Source organism: Apis mellifera, linkage group LG10 (genome assembly GCF_003254395.2).
Source record: "Apis mellifera strain DH4 linkage group LG10, Amel_HAv3.1, whole genome shotgun sequence".
NCBI classification, from domain to species: domain Eukaryota; kingdom Metazoa; phylum Arthropoda; class Insecta; order Hymenoptera; family Apidae; genus Apis; species Apis mellifera.
This window is the reverse complement of record NC_037647.1, coordinates 2,257,429-2,278,717: the sequence shown is the minus strand read 5'-3', so window position 1 is coordinate 2,278,717 and position 21,289 is coordinate 2,257,429. Positions and strand designations below refer to the sequence as shown.

Below are 21,289 nucleotides of genomic sequence, written 5' to 3'. Positions count from 1 at the left end.
ATTCAGCTACTAGGACGTTGTCGTAACACTCTGCTCATCAACATGGTTATCATTTGTTTGATGAATCTTGTAAATCAACTATTGTAGATTTTCTTATAGATTTTCTATTTTTCTATTATGCAATAACTTTTTTTCGTTTGAAGTAAAACGTGGATATCTTTAATATCAGTGATACCAATAAAGTGTATGACTCTTTGATTTAGTATTAGATTTATTAAATTAAGATAGATTTAGTCTCATCGTTGGACATTGTAAAAAATATAAAAAAAATGCTGTAAAGATTATTATCAAATTTCATTGTATAATAATTCAAATGATTATTTTATTTTATGTATTCATGATTAATGTTTCTTTTATATTTCAGATTTATTTAATTTTTATATATTTTATATTTTTCTAATTTGTTCAATTTAATCATTAATTTTTAATGTTTTTTTTATTTTTTATAGGTTTAGGTGGGTCTCGATGCGTAGTCACCTCCTCGTCGGTGAGACCCGGTAATTGGCATCGCTTTCCAAAATCGTATATCACAAAATTTATTTCATTAATGTTTTTGAAATATTTTAAATTTAAAAATATCAAATATATTTCATCAATGATAGTCTGTGGAAAGCGATGGCAAGCTAAGAACTACGCACACCTTCACTCTAGTCTAAAATATGATTGCTTTCAATTATTTTGATTAGTTATCAATGGACTAGACTGAAGGTACTAATAAAAATCTGAACAAGGATATTCTGGTTAATCCTTTGTTGTTTCTCAATTTTTAACAAATTGAGCAACGTTATCTCCTTCCACTTTTTTTAAATAATATCAGAATATCTTTGATACAGATATTAGTTATTCTAGTGTACTCATTGTAATATATTATAATGAATTCGATATAAATTATAAAATGCGTTTTAGATTTAAGTCCTAGTTTTAAGTATAATATAAGATAGATTTAAGTTTTATTATTAAGGTTTAGATTTTAATATTTTTATTATAATTTATTTTATTGTATGTAAATGACAAGGTGCGCGTATCTTACATTTAAGTTCTAGTTTTAAGTATAATATAAGATAGATTTAAGATTTAGTAATAAGATATAGGTTTTATTATTTTTATTACAATTTATTAGATTCGATGTAAATGATAAGATGCATCTTACATTTAGGACCTAGCTTTAAGTATAATATAAGGTAGGCTTAAGATTTAGTATTAAGATTTATTAATTTTAATGTATTCATTGTAATTTATTATATTTCGATAGGATGCGTGCGTTTTAGATGTAAGTCCTAGTTTTAAGTATGATATTTTTTAGGATAGATTTAAGATTTAGTAATAAGATATAGGTTTTAATATTTCTATTACAGTTTATTAGACTCGATGTAAATGATAAGATGCATCTTATTATTTAGGACCTAGCTTTAAGTATAATATGTAAACGTATGATATAAGATAGCTTTAAGATTTAGTTTTTTAATATTATTTATTATAATTTATTGTATTTTACATAAATGATAAAATGCGTGCGTTTTAGATTTAAGTTCTAGTTTTAAGTGTATTATAAGATAGATTTAAAATTTAGTTTTAAGATTTAGAATAAGTTAATTTAAGAGTTCATCGATGGACGACGATGGACGACGATGGACGACGATGGACGACGATGGACGACGATGGACGACGATGGACGACGATGGACGACGATGGACGACGATGGACGACGATGGACGACGATGGACGACATTGGACGGCGACGATGGACGGCGACGATGGACGGCGACGATGGACGGCGACGATGGACGGCGATGATGGACGGCGACGATGGACGGCGACGATGGACGGCGACGATGGACGACGACGATGGACGACGACGATGGACGACGACGATGGACGACGACGATGGACGGCGACGATGGACGGCGACGATGGACGGCGACGATGGACGGCGACGATGGACGGCGACGATGGACGGCGACGATGGACGGCGACGATGGACGGCGACGATGGACGGCGACGATGGACGACGACGATGGACGACGACGATGGACGACGACGATGGACGACGTTGGTGGACGACGTTGGTGGACGACGTTGGACGAAGATGAATGACGTTGAACGACGTTGAACAACGCTGGACGACAATGGTCGACAATGGATGACAATGGACGTCATTGGATCACGATATTCAACATAGGACACAGATTTCAATTTCTTTTTAGTAATTTTTTGTATTCGATGTATCGATAGACGTCGATAGAAATCCAAGAGCAACGTTGGACAATGTTGGATCACGATATTCAACGTAGGACACAGATTTTAATTTCTTTTTTGTAATTTTTTATATTCGATGTATCGATAGACGTCGATAGAAATCCAAGAGCAACATTGGACATCGTTGGATCACGATATCGTTGGACACAGAATTCCATTTCTTTTTTGTAATTTCTTATATTTGATTTATTAATGGACATCGTTGGATCACGACATTCAACATAGGACACAGATTTCAATTTCTTTTTTGTAATTTCTTATATTTGATTTATTAGTGGACATCGTTGGATCACGACATTCAACATAGGACACAGATTTCAATTTCTTTTTTGTAATTTCTTATATTTGATTTATTAGTGGACATCGTTGGATCACGACATTCAACATAGGACACAGATTTCAATTTCTTTTTGTAATTTCTTATATTTGATTTATTAGTGGACATCGTTGGATCACGACATTCAACATAGGACACAGATTTCAATTTCTTTTTTGTAATTTCTTATATTTGATTTATTAGTGGACATCGTTGGATCACGACATTCAACATAGGACACAGATTTCAATTTCTTTTTTGTAATTTCTTATATTTGATTTATTAGTGGACATCGTTGGATCACGACATTCAACATAGGACACAGATTTCAATTTCTTTTTTGTAATTTCTTATATTTGATTTATTAGTGGACATCGTTGGATCACGACATTCAACATAGGACACAGATTTCAATTTCTTTTTTGTAATTTCTTATATTTGATTTATTAGTGGACATCGTTGGATCACGACATTCAACATAGGACACAGATTTCAATTTCTTTTTGTAATTTCTTATATTTGATTTATTAGTGGACATCGTTGGATCACGACATTCAACATAGGACACAGATTTCAATTTCTTTTTTGTAATTTCTTATATTTGATTTATTAGTGGACATCGTTGGATCACGACATTCAACATAAGACACAGATTTCAATTTCTTTTTTGTAATTTCTTATATTTGATTTATTAGTGGACATCGTTGGATCACGACATTCAACATAGGACACAGATTTCAATTATTTTTTTGTAATTTTTTATATTCGATGTATCGATAGATGTCGAAATAGAAATCCAAGAGCAACGTTGGACGATGTTGGATCACGATATTCAATATAGGACGTAGATTTCAATTTCTTTTTTGTAATTTTTTATATTCGATGTATCGATAGACGTCGATGGAAATCAAAGACCAACGTTGGACGACGTTGGATCACGATAATCAAAATACAAAATACATTTTAATTTTATAATTGTAATTTCTTATATTAATATTCATTGTAATTTATTATACTTCGATAAGATGCGTACGTTTTAGATTTAAGGCCTAGTTTTAAGTATAATATTTTTTAGGATAGATTTAAGTTTTAGTATTAAGATTTAGAATAAGTTAATTTAAGACTTCATCGATGGATATCAGTCTTTTTAAGTATAATAGTTTTTTAAGATAGATTTATGATTTAGTTTTAAGATCTAGAATAAGTTAATTTAGAAGATTTCATCGATGGACAACGTTGGACGACGTTGGATCAGGATAATCAGCATGCGTAGATTTTAATTTTTTTATTATATTTTCTTATATTCGATGTAAATCATAAGATGCATGCATCATAGATTTAAGTCCTAGTTTTCTGCATAATGTAAAATAGATGTATGATAGATATAAGATTTAGTATTAAGGTCTAGAATAAGTTAGTTTAACTGTTCATCGATGGACAACGTTGGACGACGATGGATAATTTTTGTATCACATTTCTTTTTTACATTTAAGATTTTATTTATAGACAATTAATTGTATTATAATTTTGTTGTATTAATAAATTTGTTCAATAAATTCAACCTTATGGGTCTCGATGCGTAGTTACCTCCCCGTGGGTGAGACCTGGTAATTGGCACCGCTTTTCATATTTTTCATTTAATAAAATATTTTGAATTAAATTGTAAATTTTTTCGAAAAGCGATGGCAAGCTAAGAACTACGCACACCTTCAATCTAGTATAAAATATGATTCCCTTAAATTATTTTGATTAATTATGAATCGACTAGATTGAAGGTACTAATAAAATCTGAACAAATATATTCTGGTCAATCCTTGCTTGTTTTATATTATTTTTTAATTTTTCCAAATGAGACCAGAATGTCTTTGATACAGATATTAGTTAGTTAGTGTATTCATTATAATACATTCGATGTAAATGAAGGATGCCTGCATCTTGGATTTTTTAGATTTAGTTTTAAGTATAATATAAGATAGATTTAAGATTTAGTATTAAGACTTAGATTTTAATATTTTTATTGTAATTCGTTATACTCGATGTAAATGATAAGATGCATCTTATTATTAGCTTTAAGTATAGTATAAGTATAATATAAGGTAAACTTAAGATTTAGTATTAAAATTCAATAATTTTAATATATTCGTTATAATTTATAATATTTCTATAAAATGCGTGCGTTTTAGATATAAATCCTAGTTTTAAGTGTAATATTTTTAGGATAGATTTAAGATTTAGTATTAAGATTTAGTATAAATTACTTTTACATTATCTTATACTATGTTATGTGTCATAATTTTTTTATTTTTTCAATTTTTATGAATTTATTTAAGTTTTTTTTTTAATAAATTTCTTTCTTGTTTTATTTTTTTTTTAAATTTAATTAATCTTCATATTAAATTCCTTTTTAATATATATAGTTGTTATATTATGTTAATATATAATTTGTATCATTTAATTTAACTATTTTAAGGAATTAATTTTATTGTATTTCTAATAAATATCTTTGCAGGATTCTTATGTTACGAGTAAAAACAATTAATATATATTTTATAAAATTTCAATTTTCCGCGCGGTTTTAAAATGAATAAATAAGTGTCATGCGCCAGCCAATCAGAACGTTGCTCTATTGGAAACGCGAGACGAATCAGTGCGCATCATATTGCGCATCATAGTGCGCAGGCGTCAGTCTACAGTTGGAAATCGTGACAAGAGGACGGATCGTCGCAAATTCGGATTACGCAGTAAGTTATTTTACTTTTATTATTCCCAAATTTATCAATTATTGCTAATTTAGTGTTTTAAGTAATCAATTCAGTGTAGTGAAAAGGAAATTAATTAGTGTTTTGTGTTTCTTTGTGTCTTTTTCTTCGATTATTCATTTGGCGTCTATTGCGTCATTAGCACCTCGGTATCGAAATATTTCGAGACAGAATTTGAAATGGTATATCGGTTTTTTTTTAATATAATTTTAATTGTATACGTTTATTTTACGTTCTAGATGATCAATTTTTATCATTTTAGTCGAATTAAAAGAAATTTTTTTACTGTTCGTTCGAATTATGAAATCGAATTATTCAAGTACATTTATTGTGTGCAACGTCTCGCTTGTGTGTTTACTGTTTACTTTTTTGATCTATCGTTTGTTTTTTGCTCGAGGCTAGAAACGTTCCTTATGATATTTGATCGTTTCCAAGAAATATAATTCGTGTTCAAACATGCTTTGTCTTGTCGAATTGCCGAACGTATCCCCTCTCCATGTTGTTATTTCGATGCGCAAAAGCGAAACGCGAAAAAACATTATTCGTTGATTCGTCGTAACGATTAGAAGTTAGAAATATTCTCAAGATGTGTGTTCTATTTAGTGCGTAATATTTTAATACTGTTCTTTTTATAATTATTCTTTTTTGTGATTTGTGCATTTGTATTTAATTGACAATATCTTTATTCAATATTTTATCATTAGGATAGATAATTTTTTGACGATTACATCATTTTGAGTTCTTTATTCATATAATTCAAGTGTCGAATTTAATAGGATGTGAGTTAAGTGAGTTTTTATTTGATTTGATTGTTGTGATCTTGTGACTTTAAGGTAATTTAATTTTATACATTTTATTCATTTTATTCATTTATTTAGGAATTTTGATTTCTTTTTGCATAGGTTTAATTGGTAGTGCCATAATAGATCTGCGAAGGCGGGAAAAATTCCAATATGGACGCCATGTCTTTCGTGATGACGTGATAAAATTTTACATTTCGTATGTATAAATCCTTTTTATATTATATTATATGCAGTTAATTTTTATATTATATTTTCTTTTCATGTTTTATTCATTATTTATTCTTTATTACAATAATTAAATTCTTCTCTTATATGTTTGCAACATATGAAATAATGTAATTTTATAATATATAAATAAAGAATGAATACACAAACTTAAGAAGAGAATATAATATAAATGTTAATTATTAGAAAATAATGAAAGTTGTAACATAGAAGATCAAATTAATTAATCTTTCAGTTAACAAAGTCTAAAAAAACTAAAACCAATAATAATTCAGTAAATTTAATAAAGCTGCAACATATAAAAGAAGAATTTAATATTTTAAATTGCTATGTTAACATTTAAATACTATGTTTTGTTTGAATATTTTTGTATCACCTAGATTAGGGTAATACTTGTTTTCAATGTTTCTTCTCTTTATATTTTAGTTCCTTTAGATTTTCTTTATTTTGAGATTAAATTCTCCTCCTATGTTTCCATTCTTTTTACTTTATAATAATTAATATTTATATTATATTTTCTTTTTACGTTTTATTCATTATTTATGTATTACAATGTTAAATTCTTCTCTTATGTGGAAGAATTTAATTTTATAATATATAAATAAAAAATGAATGCACAAACATAAGAAGAGAATATGATATAGAAGTTAACTGTTATAAAACAAAAAAAAATTGTACCATAGAAGAACAAATTAATTAATCTTAAAATTAACAAAATCTAAAAGAGACTAAAACATAATAATTAGTAATTATTAGAATCTAAGAAAGCTACAACATATAAAAAAAGAATTCAACATTCTAAATTTTTCTATGTTTTGTTAAAATGATTTTGTATTATCTAGATTAAGATAATACTTGTGTTAAATATTTCTCTTTATGTTTTAATTCTTTTAGATTTTCTTTATTTTGAGATTAAATTCTCCCTTTATGTTTCCATTCTTTTTACTTTATAATAATTAATATTTATATTATATTTTCTTTTTATGTTTAGTCATTACATATATATGACAATGTTAAATTCTTCTCTTATATAAAAGAATTTAATTTTATAATATATAAAGAATGAATAAATACGTAAACATAAGAGGAGAATATAGAAGTTAATTATTTTAAAATAAAAAAAAAATTAAATATAGAAGAAATTATTTCATCTTAATTAAAGTGATCAAAAAAAACCAAAACATCAAGAAAGTATTTAACATTAATTAAATAAATTTATGAAAGTTGAACCATATTAATATTAATTTTCCATTGTAAATTTTGCTGTGGTTTGTTTAAATGTTTTTAGGTTATCCTAGATTAGAAATAATACTTTTATTAAATATTTCTCTTTATGTTTTATTTCTTTTATATATATATATTTTTTTTAGATTAAATTCTTCTCTTATGTTTCCATTCTTTTTACTTTGGAATAATTAAAATTTATATTATTTTTTTTTTTATTAATTTCTTCTCTTCTATGTTGCAACATATGAAAGAATTTAATTTTATAATATATAAATTCTTTCTATAAAAAATAAAACTTTTAATTAATAAATATATCAATAAATAAATAAAAGAATAAATAAATTAATACACATTGTAATAATATAATAAACAAAATCAACAAATTAATAAACAAGTAAATTAATCAATCAATTAAAAATCAATTAAAATAAATAAAAAATAAATAAAAATTATTTATGAATATTATGAAAATAAATTATTCAAAATTATTCTCTATATTATTAAAATTTAATTAAAGTAATCTAAAATTAATTTAAAAAAATTAATTTAAATATGACGAAAATTCGAAAATGACTTCTTTCTCACGATTTGTTTTATATAAAAGATCAAATCATCAAATTTAATGAAAATATGTTTTCTGCTATTATAATTTTTTTTATATAATAATTAATAATTTAACAATTATTAGATTTCTATTATTATTTTGTTTATTTAGTAACTTATTATAATAGTAAACATAATAATTAATTTATTTTAATTTATTTTAATCTAGAATCAAATATATATTTTTATTAATATTAGTTTTAGCTTATAAAAAGTTATGTTAAAATAAAATTTATTAATTGGAATTTCAAAAATTACATTTGCATATTTGCATATTGCATAGGCTTATAATTGATAATGTCCTACATTAAATCTGAATTCTATTATGATTATAATAAATCAATTATGATTACAATTTTTATATAAACGATTATATTATCGTTTAATATATTAACATTTAATTACAATTCCAATACACATCATTGTAATGAAATAATGCTTCAACTTCGTTTTTCCATCTCTTGTGGAAGAATAAATATTAATAATATAAATAAATGAATTACAATTCCTTTCATTTTAATACTATTTTTATGTGTTTTTGGATTATATCGATAATATCGCATATGGCACAAAAATTGTAATAGAGATTACGTATGCTTTGAATTAAATGACATTAAATATAACTGGATAATCTATTTTATATCTAATCTATAATAGATCTGTTTTACACTTTGTCAATGGATTGAAAAATCTGTTTTACCATCCATCGATTAATTCCATGCGAGAGAAGTTGAGCAGAAATTTTATCATAGATCACTATATTCACAAAGGACAGATGTGATATGCATTTTGCAATTTATCATGGCGTAATATCGCGGTATTATGGATGGAACGGAAAGTTAAATGAGAAGCTTGGGAAGATAAAGCACATCTTGTTGGAATGATAACGGAAACGAACGTTACAAATTATTCTATCCCAAATTCCACGATAATTACATTTCTCGATTGAAAAATGAATATTTCTGTTAATTACATAGTTATTACAATCCATAAACGAGTTTTATTATTAAGCAAATTTTAACTTGTTATGACAAATGATTTTATCAAAAATCCAATCAAATAATCCAATTACAGTAATGATATGTTTTTATCAAATATTCATTGTAAACTTTTACATCGTTGTTACTCCATATTTTGATAAATCTATAATACATTATCATCAAAATACATTCCATTTTTCAAAAACTAATTGAATTGAATTTAACTTCAAATCGCACAATTATATTTATCTAAATCGTATTCCATTTTCAATCGCTTAAGCTAAAGCCGTAAAGTAAATTCAACACGGACGGCGAACTGACGAAAAACTGAGAGATCAAATGCGATCTACGGCAGGAGCTCAAGTTAAAGTGTTTGAATCACTGAATCCAATGGACTCGGTTAGAATTACGGTCGAAAAGGAGCGTCTGGTACGAATAAAAGGACGATCCCATTTCGTCGAGGAAACTAGGAAGCACCGCATTGCGGCAATATCGCGCGACCAAGCAAAACCATCGGTTGAAAACCCGCCTCGAAAACAAGGCACGCCACTGTGAGAATGAAATAGAGTTTCGATGGAAAAGGGGCAAGAGAATCTTGCCTTTGCCTCGATTTAAAATGGAACAAAGAGTACAGAAGGTTGGATAAACAATGTGAATCGAGCCAGTGGACGAGAGAAAAAGTCGGGATCGGTGTCGATCTAGGGTCAGGTTAGACGGTAGGCTCGTTGCTAGCTGGAGAGAGCGCGTGTATCCTTTTTGATCGTGCGATCAGTTGCTCCAAAGAGGATCTGGCAACAACGGCTGGAGGTGGAGTGATCTTGCAGGAGCATTGGCCACACGAGAACGAGAAGAAAGGAGTGAATCGTCGTTGGTTGAAAAGAGGCACAGGCTCACCTTTGCGCGAGAGGAGAAGGGCCGAAGAAGGCGGCGGGATCGAGCCAGGCCTGGTCCAGCGCTCGTAAAACTCGTCTCGCTCCGTAGAAATACCTCGCGTTATACGTCGAAACTTCCGGTCGAAACGGAACGAATACACGTTTTTCCTACACTCTCCTTTCCCTTCTTTTTCTTCGATGCGCGATACTCGCGGGATCGCGTCCGCGTTGTAGAACAACGGACTTCGTCGTTGGGAAAAAGGGGAAAACCGAACGGAAAGACAAACGGAGGAAAAGTTTTCGACGAAACAATGTTTCGCCCCGTGGGAATGTGAGATGCCGATCGGCTGAAAATGCAGTGTTTCGCGTGCGAGCACAATACTCGTCCACGTGTACCAGGGAGACAACGCTTCAGCTCGTCGCGGTTCGCTTAGAGTTCTCTTCTCGTTCGCCTCGATCGACGAAAAAAAAAAAAAGGTGATACCAACGCGCGATTCTACGTTCCTCAGGTGAGCCATCATGTTCGATAACAACGGCGATTAATTTTTTTTTTCTCCTCTGTCAAGTGTTTAAATTGTTTAAACGCAAACACGTTCGACGATAATATTATTCGATAACAAGCGTTCGTTATAATTCCCGTGGCTATTTATATTCGTGTACGCGTGTTTATTTATACGGTATCGAACGCGACGAGAATCGAACGAACAAAATTCAAAATAAACACCGGCTGCGAGGAGGCAGTCGATATCTGTGCGCGGTTCGAAAAGGAACGTTTCACCGAAATTCCGTTCCACGAAATTTGTTTAAAAATGTAATTACGCAACATTATATAATTATTTCAACTTCTTCCACGTACAATAATACATCGACGATCGATCATCGCGAATTACATCCATATCCAGTGCTTGTGGCATCGAAAGATCGAGGAGAGATTAACTTTGTTGGAGAAACTTCTTCATCATTCGAGATTATTCGAGAAGATCTATCCGTTACAGTGACAGTTAATCGTAACTAATTAATCGGTTTAACCGATAATCGCGAGTGCGTCGAATCGGAGGATATCCGCGTTCGTTAATCAATTTTTCACCGTTTGCACGCTGCTCAATCGGGCGCTAAACAAAACCTTGGTCGGATGACATTTTAATCGAATCAGATTCGACGTCGGAATGCGGGATGACGCGAGGAAATCCAGGGGAGAGGAGGGCAAATGACCGGGGAATCACGCGGCGCGATCGAGGCGCGTCACACGCTCGAAAACTACAAAACCCGAACTAATTAAAAGGGAATCAGCCAGCCGCCGTGACACAAAATCCTCCGTGTCGATCGACCAGCCGTGGCTGAATGACACGGACAAAGAGGGGGGGCGGAATAAAGAGAGAGACGGGACGAGGGTGACGCCGCGTCGCGACGCGGTGCAAATCAAATATTAATCGCGCAATTAGCGCCGATTGTGCGTTAATCGGTTTTGTTTTATTTTTTTTTTCTTTTTCTTTTTCTCTCCTTTGCTCTAACCGCGATGAAGCTCGTCAACCGCGGATGCAACCGTGGAAAAATATTTTTGAGACGATGACACACGCGGTCGCCTTATAATATTCACGTGCTCCTCTCTCTCTCTCTCTCTCTCTCTCTCCCGTCAATCACGAGATTTATTTCTGATCGAGATCCCCATTAATTTCGGATTATCGCAAATTGCACGGAGAGAGCGTCGACTTTCGCGCGATAGGAAAAAAATATAGCGGGTGTCTTAATTAGCTTGATTGTTTCGGGGCAACGAAGAAAGGATGTTAATGAATAAAAGTTGCGTGGTACTTGGAAGGGAGGTAAAGGACGCGAAGGCTTTTTTAATAAGCTGTAGGTGAATGAAATATTTCGCGCTAATTATAGAAAATGTGTAGAAAAAGAAGGAGAAAAATAATATCGGGGAAAAGTTTGTATTTTATATCGCGTAAAAGTTTGAGGACAATTTTTTAAAATTGATAGGTAATGGCTTAAAAAGTTGCATAGATATTGGAAAAGTGGAAACTTGGATTAAGAAACTTTACCTTATTTTATTTATCAGAAGATATTGAATTTTCCATACGAAACTAAATATTAAATGTAACATTATGATATTATAAAATATCGATTTATTTGCTTTAATATGTATTATAAAAAAATAATTTTAAAAAATCCATCTCGTTCTCTTTTGCTAAGAAAGAAAATTATATTTAAGCTTATATTCAAAATTTATATTATATGTATTAAAAATAATACTTCTTAAAAATAAATTCTTTCTTCAAAAGAAAATAGAACGAAACAAGAAGATAGATTCTTTAAATTATTTTCACATTTGTAATTTTAACGTTAATATTAAATTAAAAATAGCAATTTTATTACGATTAATTACAACATCAACAGATGTTATTCATTCATGAATTTCCTTAGGAATTAAAGTAGATGCAGTTCCTGGACTTCATTAAATAAATTTAATTGATTAATTCGTCCTGGAACTGCATCTACTTTAATTCCTAAGGATGAAACTGTTCATGAATGAATAACATCTGTTGATGTTGTAATTAATCGTAATGGAATTATCGAAATTGATTTAAATTTCTATAATTTAGTATATAAGAATCAAATTCTATATTCATAAAACGTAATCATCAAGAACCTATCTCATTAATAACTGTTCTTATTACACAGTAATTGATCTTCGATTCATTGACACATCATGGCGACCAGAGCCGTCACTGTGGGGGCGGCATCAGGAACAGCGGGGATATCTGGTGAGGCAGGTTTAGCTGGTGTACCTAGACTTCTGGAGGACTTGGCTCGACTTTCCGAGGACAAAGATACAGCTGACATTGTCTTTCTGCTAGGAAGGGACGAGACACCGGTTTACGCTCACAGAATTATCCTTCAAGCTAGGTCAGTCAGTTTTATTGGTCGTTTTTCTTGATACGCTTCGATTAATATCGTGTTCCTCGCGCATAATATCCCCGTTGATCCCCGGGAAAACACGTGAAACTCGTGGAAATTCAAACAATGAGACAATTTACATTATCTTCGTTTCCATCCTCGATATTTTTTCACCGCCTCCAGGGATGAGGCGAACAAGTTCGACTCGTTCCTGTAAACGAGGCAAGCGAGGTTGGAAATTTTATTACTGCTAGCACGGTGCATCTTGGGACCAAATTAATTGTTAATCGTAATTTTTATTAAAACAGTATCTCCCGTCTCGTTGATCGATTCGCGGATGATTCCTCGGATTTCCTTGGAGACACGAAAGATACACGCGAGAAATCGAACAAATACATTTATATATCTCATCGATATAGAAAATATACGATTTATATACATTCGTGAGAAGATAATGGATCTCTTGCAAAAAAAAAAATAGAGAATTAACGTAGAAACATGACGGTCAGTTTTAGCCTCGTACTTCGTTTATTTCGAAGATGTAAAGAAGCAAACTTACGTTCAAAAATAATATTTTCGTAATTCGCGAGACTTTTTGAGAGACGCGACGACTCCTCGATTCCCTTATCCGAGACACGAAATGGAACTTATTTCGCGGTAACTGCGTTACAAACTTTTCTTTCGCTCGTGAAACCGATTTAGTATAAGGAACTTGGCAAGAAAGATAAAAAAAAAGAAGAAAGAACAACTGAAAGTTAACGTTTCTGCGGAATTGCAAACGAATCTAACGGAAAGAAAATAATAACTTCGTTAAATTATTCGAGTCGCCGAAGGAATCTATACATAATTCGCCTGCTATATTCTTGCTTTGCACGCTTTACATAGTCCTCCCTCCTCCTTCTGTTTTTTTTTCTCTCCCGGAGAAAAAAGGGAGAGAAGGAGTATTCGAGCCGGAAGAGCACTCGAGTCGCGAAACAATGCTCGATCGAGCGAGATTCTACGAAAATTCTTGGTCGAACGGTTGTTCCAGGGAGAAAAATCGCCAAGTCATCAAAGTTTCTTGATCGAAAAAAAAAGAAAAAGGACGGTGAAGTTCGCGGCAGCGATGAATTTTAATTAAGGGATTCTCCGATTGTTACGGCGAAATGAATCGATCGAACGTTCTAATTAGTTGGATAATAAGAGGAGAGAATGGTACCATCTCCCCCCTCTCTCTCTCTTTCTCTCTCTCGCGGCCGACTCATCTGTGATGAGTCTCGGAGGCCGTATTTTCACTCGACAGAATTCTAATTGCAATAAGGAGGGCTCGGTTTGATATTAGGTGAAGGGGCCTTGGCATCGAGGCGGCGACATTCCACTGGATAGGCTCGATGCTAATTGTAAAGTCAATTACGATATTCCTGTGAACCCTTTTGATATCGGGGCGTGGAAGGGAACGTCGAGTCCTTTTGTCATCAGCCCTCTTTCCTTCTCTTCCGTCTCTTTCGTTCTCGTTCCGCCAACACTGGCCTCGGAAAATTAAGTTACGCATGCTCGTGACAGGCGTCCGTAGGAGGAACGCATGGACAATACGCGACCGCACTCAAAACTCTACGCGGTACTCTCCAGTCCGGTGAAAATCCTGACAAAGAGTCGTGATCCCCATACCTTTCCGCCCGCACCATCCCCCTCCCTCTTCCAGTTCTTGTCATTTCGAAATGCGACGCAGATGAGAACGATGCTTGACAACGGGAGAAAAGAAATTGAAAAATAAGCTCAAGCTTCGGTGATGTTTGATGGCACTTTAAACTGGTAATCCCATCGTTTCTATTGATTCCCGCGTGCAACTGACCGCTATTAATATGTCAAGTGACGTGTATTGAAAAAAAAAAAAAAAGGAGAAGAAAATAGTTTATGCGTGAATTTTTTGATTTTTATAAGAAAGCGGTTTTAAAAGGATTATAGAAATAATTTTGAATAATTAATTCTTGTTCAACAGTTCAAGTTATCTTAGATTCGAGAAAAGTAAATATAATATCGAACGTAGGGGAAAGAAATTATCCGTTTTCCAAGAAATAGAAGAAAATTGGAAAAAGAAGATTGCTTGTTCTAGAGGAGAAATTACTACCACTGGATTACCGATGCAATCAACGAGACCTAAATTTTCAGCTCAAATTCGCCCCGCGCAATTTTCCATCGCGCCATCAATGGAAGAAGATGGATTTTCAATTGAAAAAAAAGAAAAGAACGTTCGTTATCGAGCTGCTTTCGCCAGTAATTATGCATTGGACGACAATGGTACACAATTTGGATCTGTCGAGTCGAGGCATACGTGGTGTCTGATAATGGGCCGAAGCGGGTGAGACTCGTCGGTCGTTTCACAGGAAACGAGGAGGTGTGGCGCGAATTTGACTCTCGTGCACCGGAAGCGGAGGCGGTTTTTGCGCGGAGATCGACGGAGCCCGCTATATAATCGCACGCTTGGTCGTTAGTAGCGGAGCCCGCGGCGACATTCAACCCCTTGCCGCCGTGAAACCAAGCAGCCACGACCCTCGTTTCCCACCACCTTACCCCCTAACATCCTCTTTCCACGTCGAGCCTCGTGAACCTGCGTTACCACCCCCGTGACACCTCGTCGTCACACACCAGACGCGCGCACGCGGTGCCCTATTCTTTTCTCGCCGTCACTCGCTGATATTTGGTTTTCTTTGATTCCGCTGCGCCGTTCGCCTGTGATTAGGGAAAAGCTTCTCTCCTCGCCGACTTCTCGTTTCTCACCCCTTCCCTCTACCCTTCACCCCTTCGTCTTCTTCTTCTTCTTCTTTTTCTTTCCTTGCTTGTTCGCCTCGTTCCGCGCATCATCCATCACTACCCAACCCGCCTTTATTTCTCCTTCTTAACACTTTTTTCATTTCTTTGCCGGTGGAGCGGTTTCTTACCGATATTGCCATGGTTCTCTAGTCAGAATTGCTGGTCACGTTCCCTCCCGGATAGAGGAGCAGAGAATCTTGACGAGGCTTCTTGCTACGTTCGACGTGCGAATTTTTCTCGCGGAATTTCATGCACGCGAGATTCAAAAACCGTTTACTCTAACGATAAATTATATCGCGCGTGCAACCGTGCTGTTGAACACGGAAGAAAAAAAAGGACGTATTCTCGATATTGGAATATTTCCCTGTAATTTGCACAAAATAAATACACTGTAACTATAACGCTTTGATACGCACGGGAGCCCGCATCGCTCTCGAACTCGGCAGGTGAAAGCATAAAGGTTGAGTTTTTTTTCGGTCCGTTAAAAGTCGACCCGCGGCAAGGGTTACACATCCGTGCGTGTATATATATATATATATATATATATATATATATATATATATATATATATACTTGCCGCTTCCTGTGCGCGAGGCTCGTGTTTTTAATTTTTTTGAGCACTAGTTTTCCTCTGTCGAGTCTCTCCCCACCACGGCAACCATGTTTCGTAGGTCGGCCCCGCGATTTTTCCAACTTTCGCGTTCTCCTGTCGACGAACCCGAGCGTTTGTTAACGCGTCGGTTATAATATCAAAGCGGCCGGCGAGCATGCCTTTTCCATTTGCACCCGCTCTCTTTGACGGATTTTCTTTTGATTCGATACGGACGCCGTTCGTACCACACGCTTTACCTCCCGCAACTCTTGTACTCACCGCGACCTCCTCGTTTCTAGCACACGAAATCTTTTTTACCTTGCCTCGGCTTAGCGGTATTAGAAACTCGGGGGTCGTTTCCAGTGTCTTCACCGGATCCTTCAAAGGGCTCCAGTTTAAGAGTTTATCTGCCTCTCGTGTCTTAAATCCCGCTCCACTACCGTTTGTGTTTCAATTTTCCAATTCAATTTCCCCCTGCCTTTGCTTAATCACGACCCGAAATTGGAATTTCGTTTCATTTCGTTTCGTAAAGTGCTGTTTTCCTTTGAGATTAAATTTGAAATCGATATTTTTGGAAAAACGAAAATAAAATATTAGTATTATTTGATGTACTAATTTTTATGCAGATGTACGAAATACATTAACGATTCTGAAATAAAAAAAAGAAAAAAGAAAAGAGAAATACGTGGTTCGTTTTAGTTGTCGATATTAAAAACCTCCCTTTTGTGTATCTAGTCGCATTGTGCGCATTATAGAGGAGAGGGTGCACGTTAGAAAAGCCGAGATCGAATGTTCTCCCAATGGGTCACAGGGAATCTCCGCTTTCAGCGCGAAATACTAGGAAAGATTTGTTCTTGCGAGTTCCTCCCTTACGGGGAGAGGGCTCGCCGCAGGGGAAAAAGAGGGTGAGAAGTGACTTTTCGAAGGTTGCCATTAATTTCTAGAGGAACGAAAACTAAAGCCTGGCTGCATACGTTGCGAATACTCTCGTGGCTACGGAGCTTCCTGACGAAGTCAATTAAGCCCTTTTGTAACACGAAACACTGCTAGAAGTAGTAGCGAAGGTGACGAAAGGTGAAGTGGTGGGTGTTCGTTAGAAGGGTCACGCACCCATAGTACACCCGCCCGATTCAAAGCAATGCCTCCTCTTTCATTGTCTCCCTTTCTCCTCTAACCCATGGCAATTATTGTTTGAAATCGATACGCTGCTTCGATTTCCCTAGGTGCAAGAACTTTACTGCCGCGAAGAGGATCGGGACACCGGGAAATCCAACCCCAATGCGTATGCCGCACGCTCATCCAGAGACTTTTCGACAATTTATCCATTACGTGTACACAGGCAAGGTAAATAATCTATCGAACACAGAATGAATTTGCGACGATGTGTAAAAAACATGGAGGAAAGAATTGATAAAAGTTTCATGCTTTTCCTAAACGCGTACTGCCGGATTTTAATTCTGTAACTGTTTCGTAGATCATGCTTCAGGATAACGGTATATTCGAAATGCTGGGTCTCGCGCAAGAATTGGGAGTCGAAGAACTTTGGAGAAGTTGCGAGGAACACGTCTCCGCCACTCTAAGTCCAGGAAACGCGTGTGCCCTTCTGACTGCGGCGTTAGATGCCCAAGAGCGAGTTCCTAGTAAGTTATTCATGATATATTATTAAACGTTTCTTTGTATTAAACATTTTTATTTTGGAAGTTGTTAAATGATGCGTCATAAGAAATAATATATTAATTATTAAAATATATATTATGAAATATATCAAAATATATATTATCAATTGATAAATGTATAGGTTTCTGTAAATCAAAAATGCAGAATATACAATTGAAATATGAAATTCTTAATTGAAAATATGAAAAAATTAATTTTTTTTATACAAGATATTTTATTTAAAAAAGAAGATATTTAAAATTTATGATATTTTACTCGTTAGGTAAGAATATTTTGTATAGAGAAGAATTGCAGTTTGATACTTATCGACTGAGTTATTCGTCTCTTGTAATTCACATATCTGCCACCGAGGCAGCACTATATAGGATATATATAAAATCAGTAGTACCAACATTTTATTTCTATGAAACTTTACTAAAAATATTAAATATTATAAATAATAAATTTTTAAATATTTTAAATCTCAATTTTTTCTTTAATACGTGTAATATTTACTTGAATTAATTCTTGATTGAAATAATTTTGGACGTTTAAAATATTTTAAAAAGGAAAGTAATAGGGAAAAATCCCGAACGAAATACAGTTGGTACAATTACGACGCCACATTTTTCGGCGTTTGGCTATTACAAAGCACGAGTGTATTAAACGTTGCTTGTTAATTTTTGAAATTATCACAAAAATGTCGTACAAAGGACCTCAAAAAGTTCAAAAAGTGATGGTACAACCCATCAACCTTATATTTCGATACTTGCAAAACCGTTCGCGCGTGCAAGTTTGGTTATTCGAGAACATCAACCTACGTATCGAAGGTCACATCGTTGGATTTGACGAATATATGAATTTAGTACTGGATGATGCTGAGGAATATCATTTGAAGACAAAGAACAGAAAACCACTCGGACGAATCATGTTAAAAGGCGACAATATAACGTTAATACAAAATACGAATCCAGGAGCGAATTAAGTTACTCATAACCTTGGAGGATGAACAAAAAAGTGCATTGTTTTATACTTTGTGCTATTGAGCATGTAAACTACATGTTGTGTACAAGTGACTTAAAAACATTTAATAAGGGCAAAGTTAATATCTTTCAAGTTCACCATATTTGTGATACATAATTCAATGTAATTAGAAAGAACAATGGTAAATTGACATGTACAAATTATAATTTTTTTTTTTATTGAGAAACGTATTCGTTATTATTATCTTATAATATTAATTTCCATGGAATTTAGAACATGTTTCAATCTTTTCATCTTCAATTATTTTTATTAAATGGAAAAAAAAAATGTGTAATGTATATCACATATATTTAAAATTGTACCCAATTTAGTATTCAAACAAATTCCAGGTGTAAATATTGTGATTGAGCAATTGCTGTAATAGATAATGATCTAGATAGACATTTAATAAATATTTTTGAATCGAATCTAATGTTTTATTTATATTTATAAAGTCCTGATGTAAATAAATATGCGAAATTAATAGATAATATTTTAAATATTATAAAAGTTAAGTATATTATTATTTAGGCCATTATATTGTAAAATTTAATATTGATTAATATTAAATATGTTATTAATAAAATATCTTTTATTATCACAGGTGGCAAAGGAGCTTGTTCTTCCTTCATTGAAAGATGTTTCGCTTTCATTGGAGAAAATGCTGTAGATACGGTTAAAACGACAGCATTTTGTAATCTTCCAAAGGATGCCTTGGTGAAGCTTATATCTTCGGATTACTTAGGATTGGAGGAAGAAGATGTTTGGAGAGCAGTACTAAACTGGGCAAAATATCAGGTTCTTTTTCTTTAAAAATTCTATTCCGTTTCCGAGTACTTTGAATCCGTTGAAAATTCCAAGAAGACTTAACGCTCTGATCATGCGTATGTCGTGCAAGGTCTTAGACCTTATGTCGCATACGATTATTACCGGGTCCTTGGGTCCTTAGGTTCTTGGATCGGAATTTAGAATTACGAGTTAAGGAACGCTTAACCGTACGGACCACGCTCCTAGGCAGGGGTGACGCAGCCTACTCAACACTGGACAGAGGAGGAGCGCGTGAGGGTTTGCCAACATTTATCCGGAGTGATAAATCATGTTCGCCTTCTACTAATCGACAGCCAGGTCTTTGCGGAGGAAGTAGAACCAACCGGAGCAGTGCCTATAGAACTTTCCTTGGAGAGGTACGAATTTTTCAATCCCGATCGATCAAGTGGCTCAAAACCCATAAGGTATGGTTTGCCCGGAAGCTTTTTATTCTCGGAGGCTTTCGATTTTTACGTTTTGTCTTAGGTATAGGTATGCAGCGCTACCAAACAAATATGCAGAAATTTGTGCAGATAAGCGGTTACAGCCAAGAGTTAGTCCATTTCTGTTTCCGGGATCACAAATTCTATCGCGAGATAAGATGGGTTTCCAACGTCTACTGAATCAGTGGTATGGATCTCCAAAACAAAGTTGGCGTCTAGTATACCGGTATGTTCAATAAAAATTAACAGGATGTAATATTAAGCATATTGTAATAAATAAATATACCAATTATAAATGTTTATATATATTATAATTAATATACAATTATAAATGTTTCAGAGCTTCTAATCATGATTATTCTGCATCATCATTTCACCGACATTGTGATGGAGTTTGTCCGACATATGTAATTGCATTGGTAAGAAATTTATACTTTTTAATGTAAATAAAATAAGGTTTATTATGTAATATGTAATGTTCTATATAGGGAACTCGAGGAGAAATTTGTGGAGGCTTCAGTGATGTGCCATGGGGTAAAACAAATGCCAAGGGTCACTATATTTTTTCAGAAAAAGCTTTCTTATTCACTTTAACAAATAACCAAGATGTACCTCCAACGAAATATGATATTGTTAAAAAGCCTTTTGCGCTTTGTTATCATCCAGAGTAAATATTTATTATTTCATTTGCCTATATAAAACAAATTTTAATAACTAAGTCTATTAATATCTAATTAAGTCTATTAATATTACAGTATCGGACCAATTTTTGGAGCAGGTGCTGATTTACTAATTTCTAGTAATTGTAACGTAAATAAGGAGAGCTACAGTAATCTTCCTCACAGCTACGATGGCGAACATGCCTCTAATACTGTACTTATGGGAGACTATCATTTTTTTGTAGTAGATTATGAAGTTTTTACTCCCAGTCATTCAGTTTCCAAATCTGCTCATTAACAGTATATAAGTATTCTTTTCATAAGCTTGTACATACATTATTGCATTTTTTTAAAAGCTTCACGTAATACCACGAGTATGA

General features: G+C 33.4%; 1 protein-coding gene across 7 annotated transcripts; it reads left to right on the top strand.

The window, feature by feature from the left end:
• Nucleotides 1–5,065: 5,065 nt before the first annotated feature.
• LOC412476 (BTB/POZ domain-containing protein 9) lies at nucleotides 5,066–21,232 on the top strand. 7 transcript variants are annotated; one of them, XM_026443510.1, is made up of 11 exons: nucleotides 5,066–5,313; nucleotides 6,234–6,330; nucleotides 12,724–12,948; nucleotides 17,545–17,665; nucleotides 17,796–17,961; nucleotides 19,605–19,798; nucleotides 20,015–20,232; nucleotides 20,294–20,476; nucleotides 20,591–20,669; nucleotides 20,739–20,917; nucleotides 21,006–21,232. In XM_026443510.1, the coding sequence occupies exons 3-11, from the start codon at nucleotides 12,752–12,754 to the stop codon at nucleotides 21,205–21,207; spliced, it is 1,539 nt and encodes a 512-aa protein (XP_026299295.1). In that variant the 5' UTR covers nucleotides 5,066–5,313; nucleotides 6,234–6,330; nucleotides 12,724–12,751; the 3' UTR covers nucleotides 21,208–21,232. The 7 variants fall into 7 exon arrangements, 6 of the variants coding, with proteins under 6 accessions (XP_026299295.1, XP_395933.4, XP_006559128.1 ...); XM_395933.7 differs by lacking the exon at nucleotides 5,066–5,313 and adding an exon at nucleotides 6,055–6,164; XM_006559065.3 differs by lacking the exons at nucleotides 5,066–5,313; nucleotides 6,234–6,330 and adding an exon at nucleotides 10,087–10,550.
• The last annotated feature ends 57 nt before the right edge of the window (nucleotides 21,233–21,289 follow it).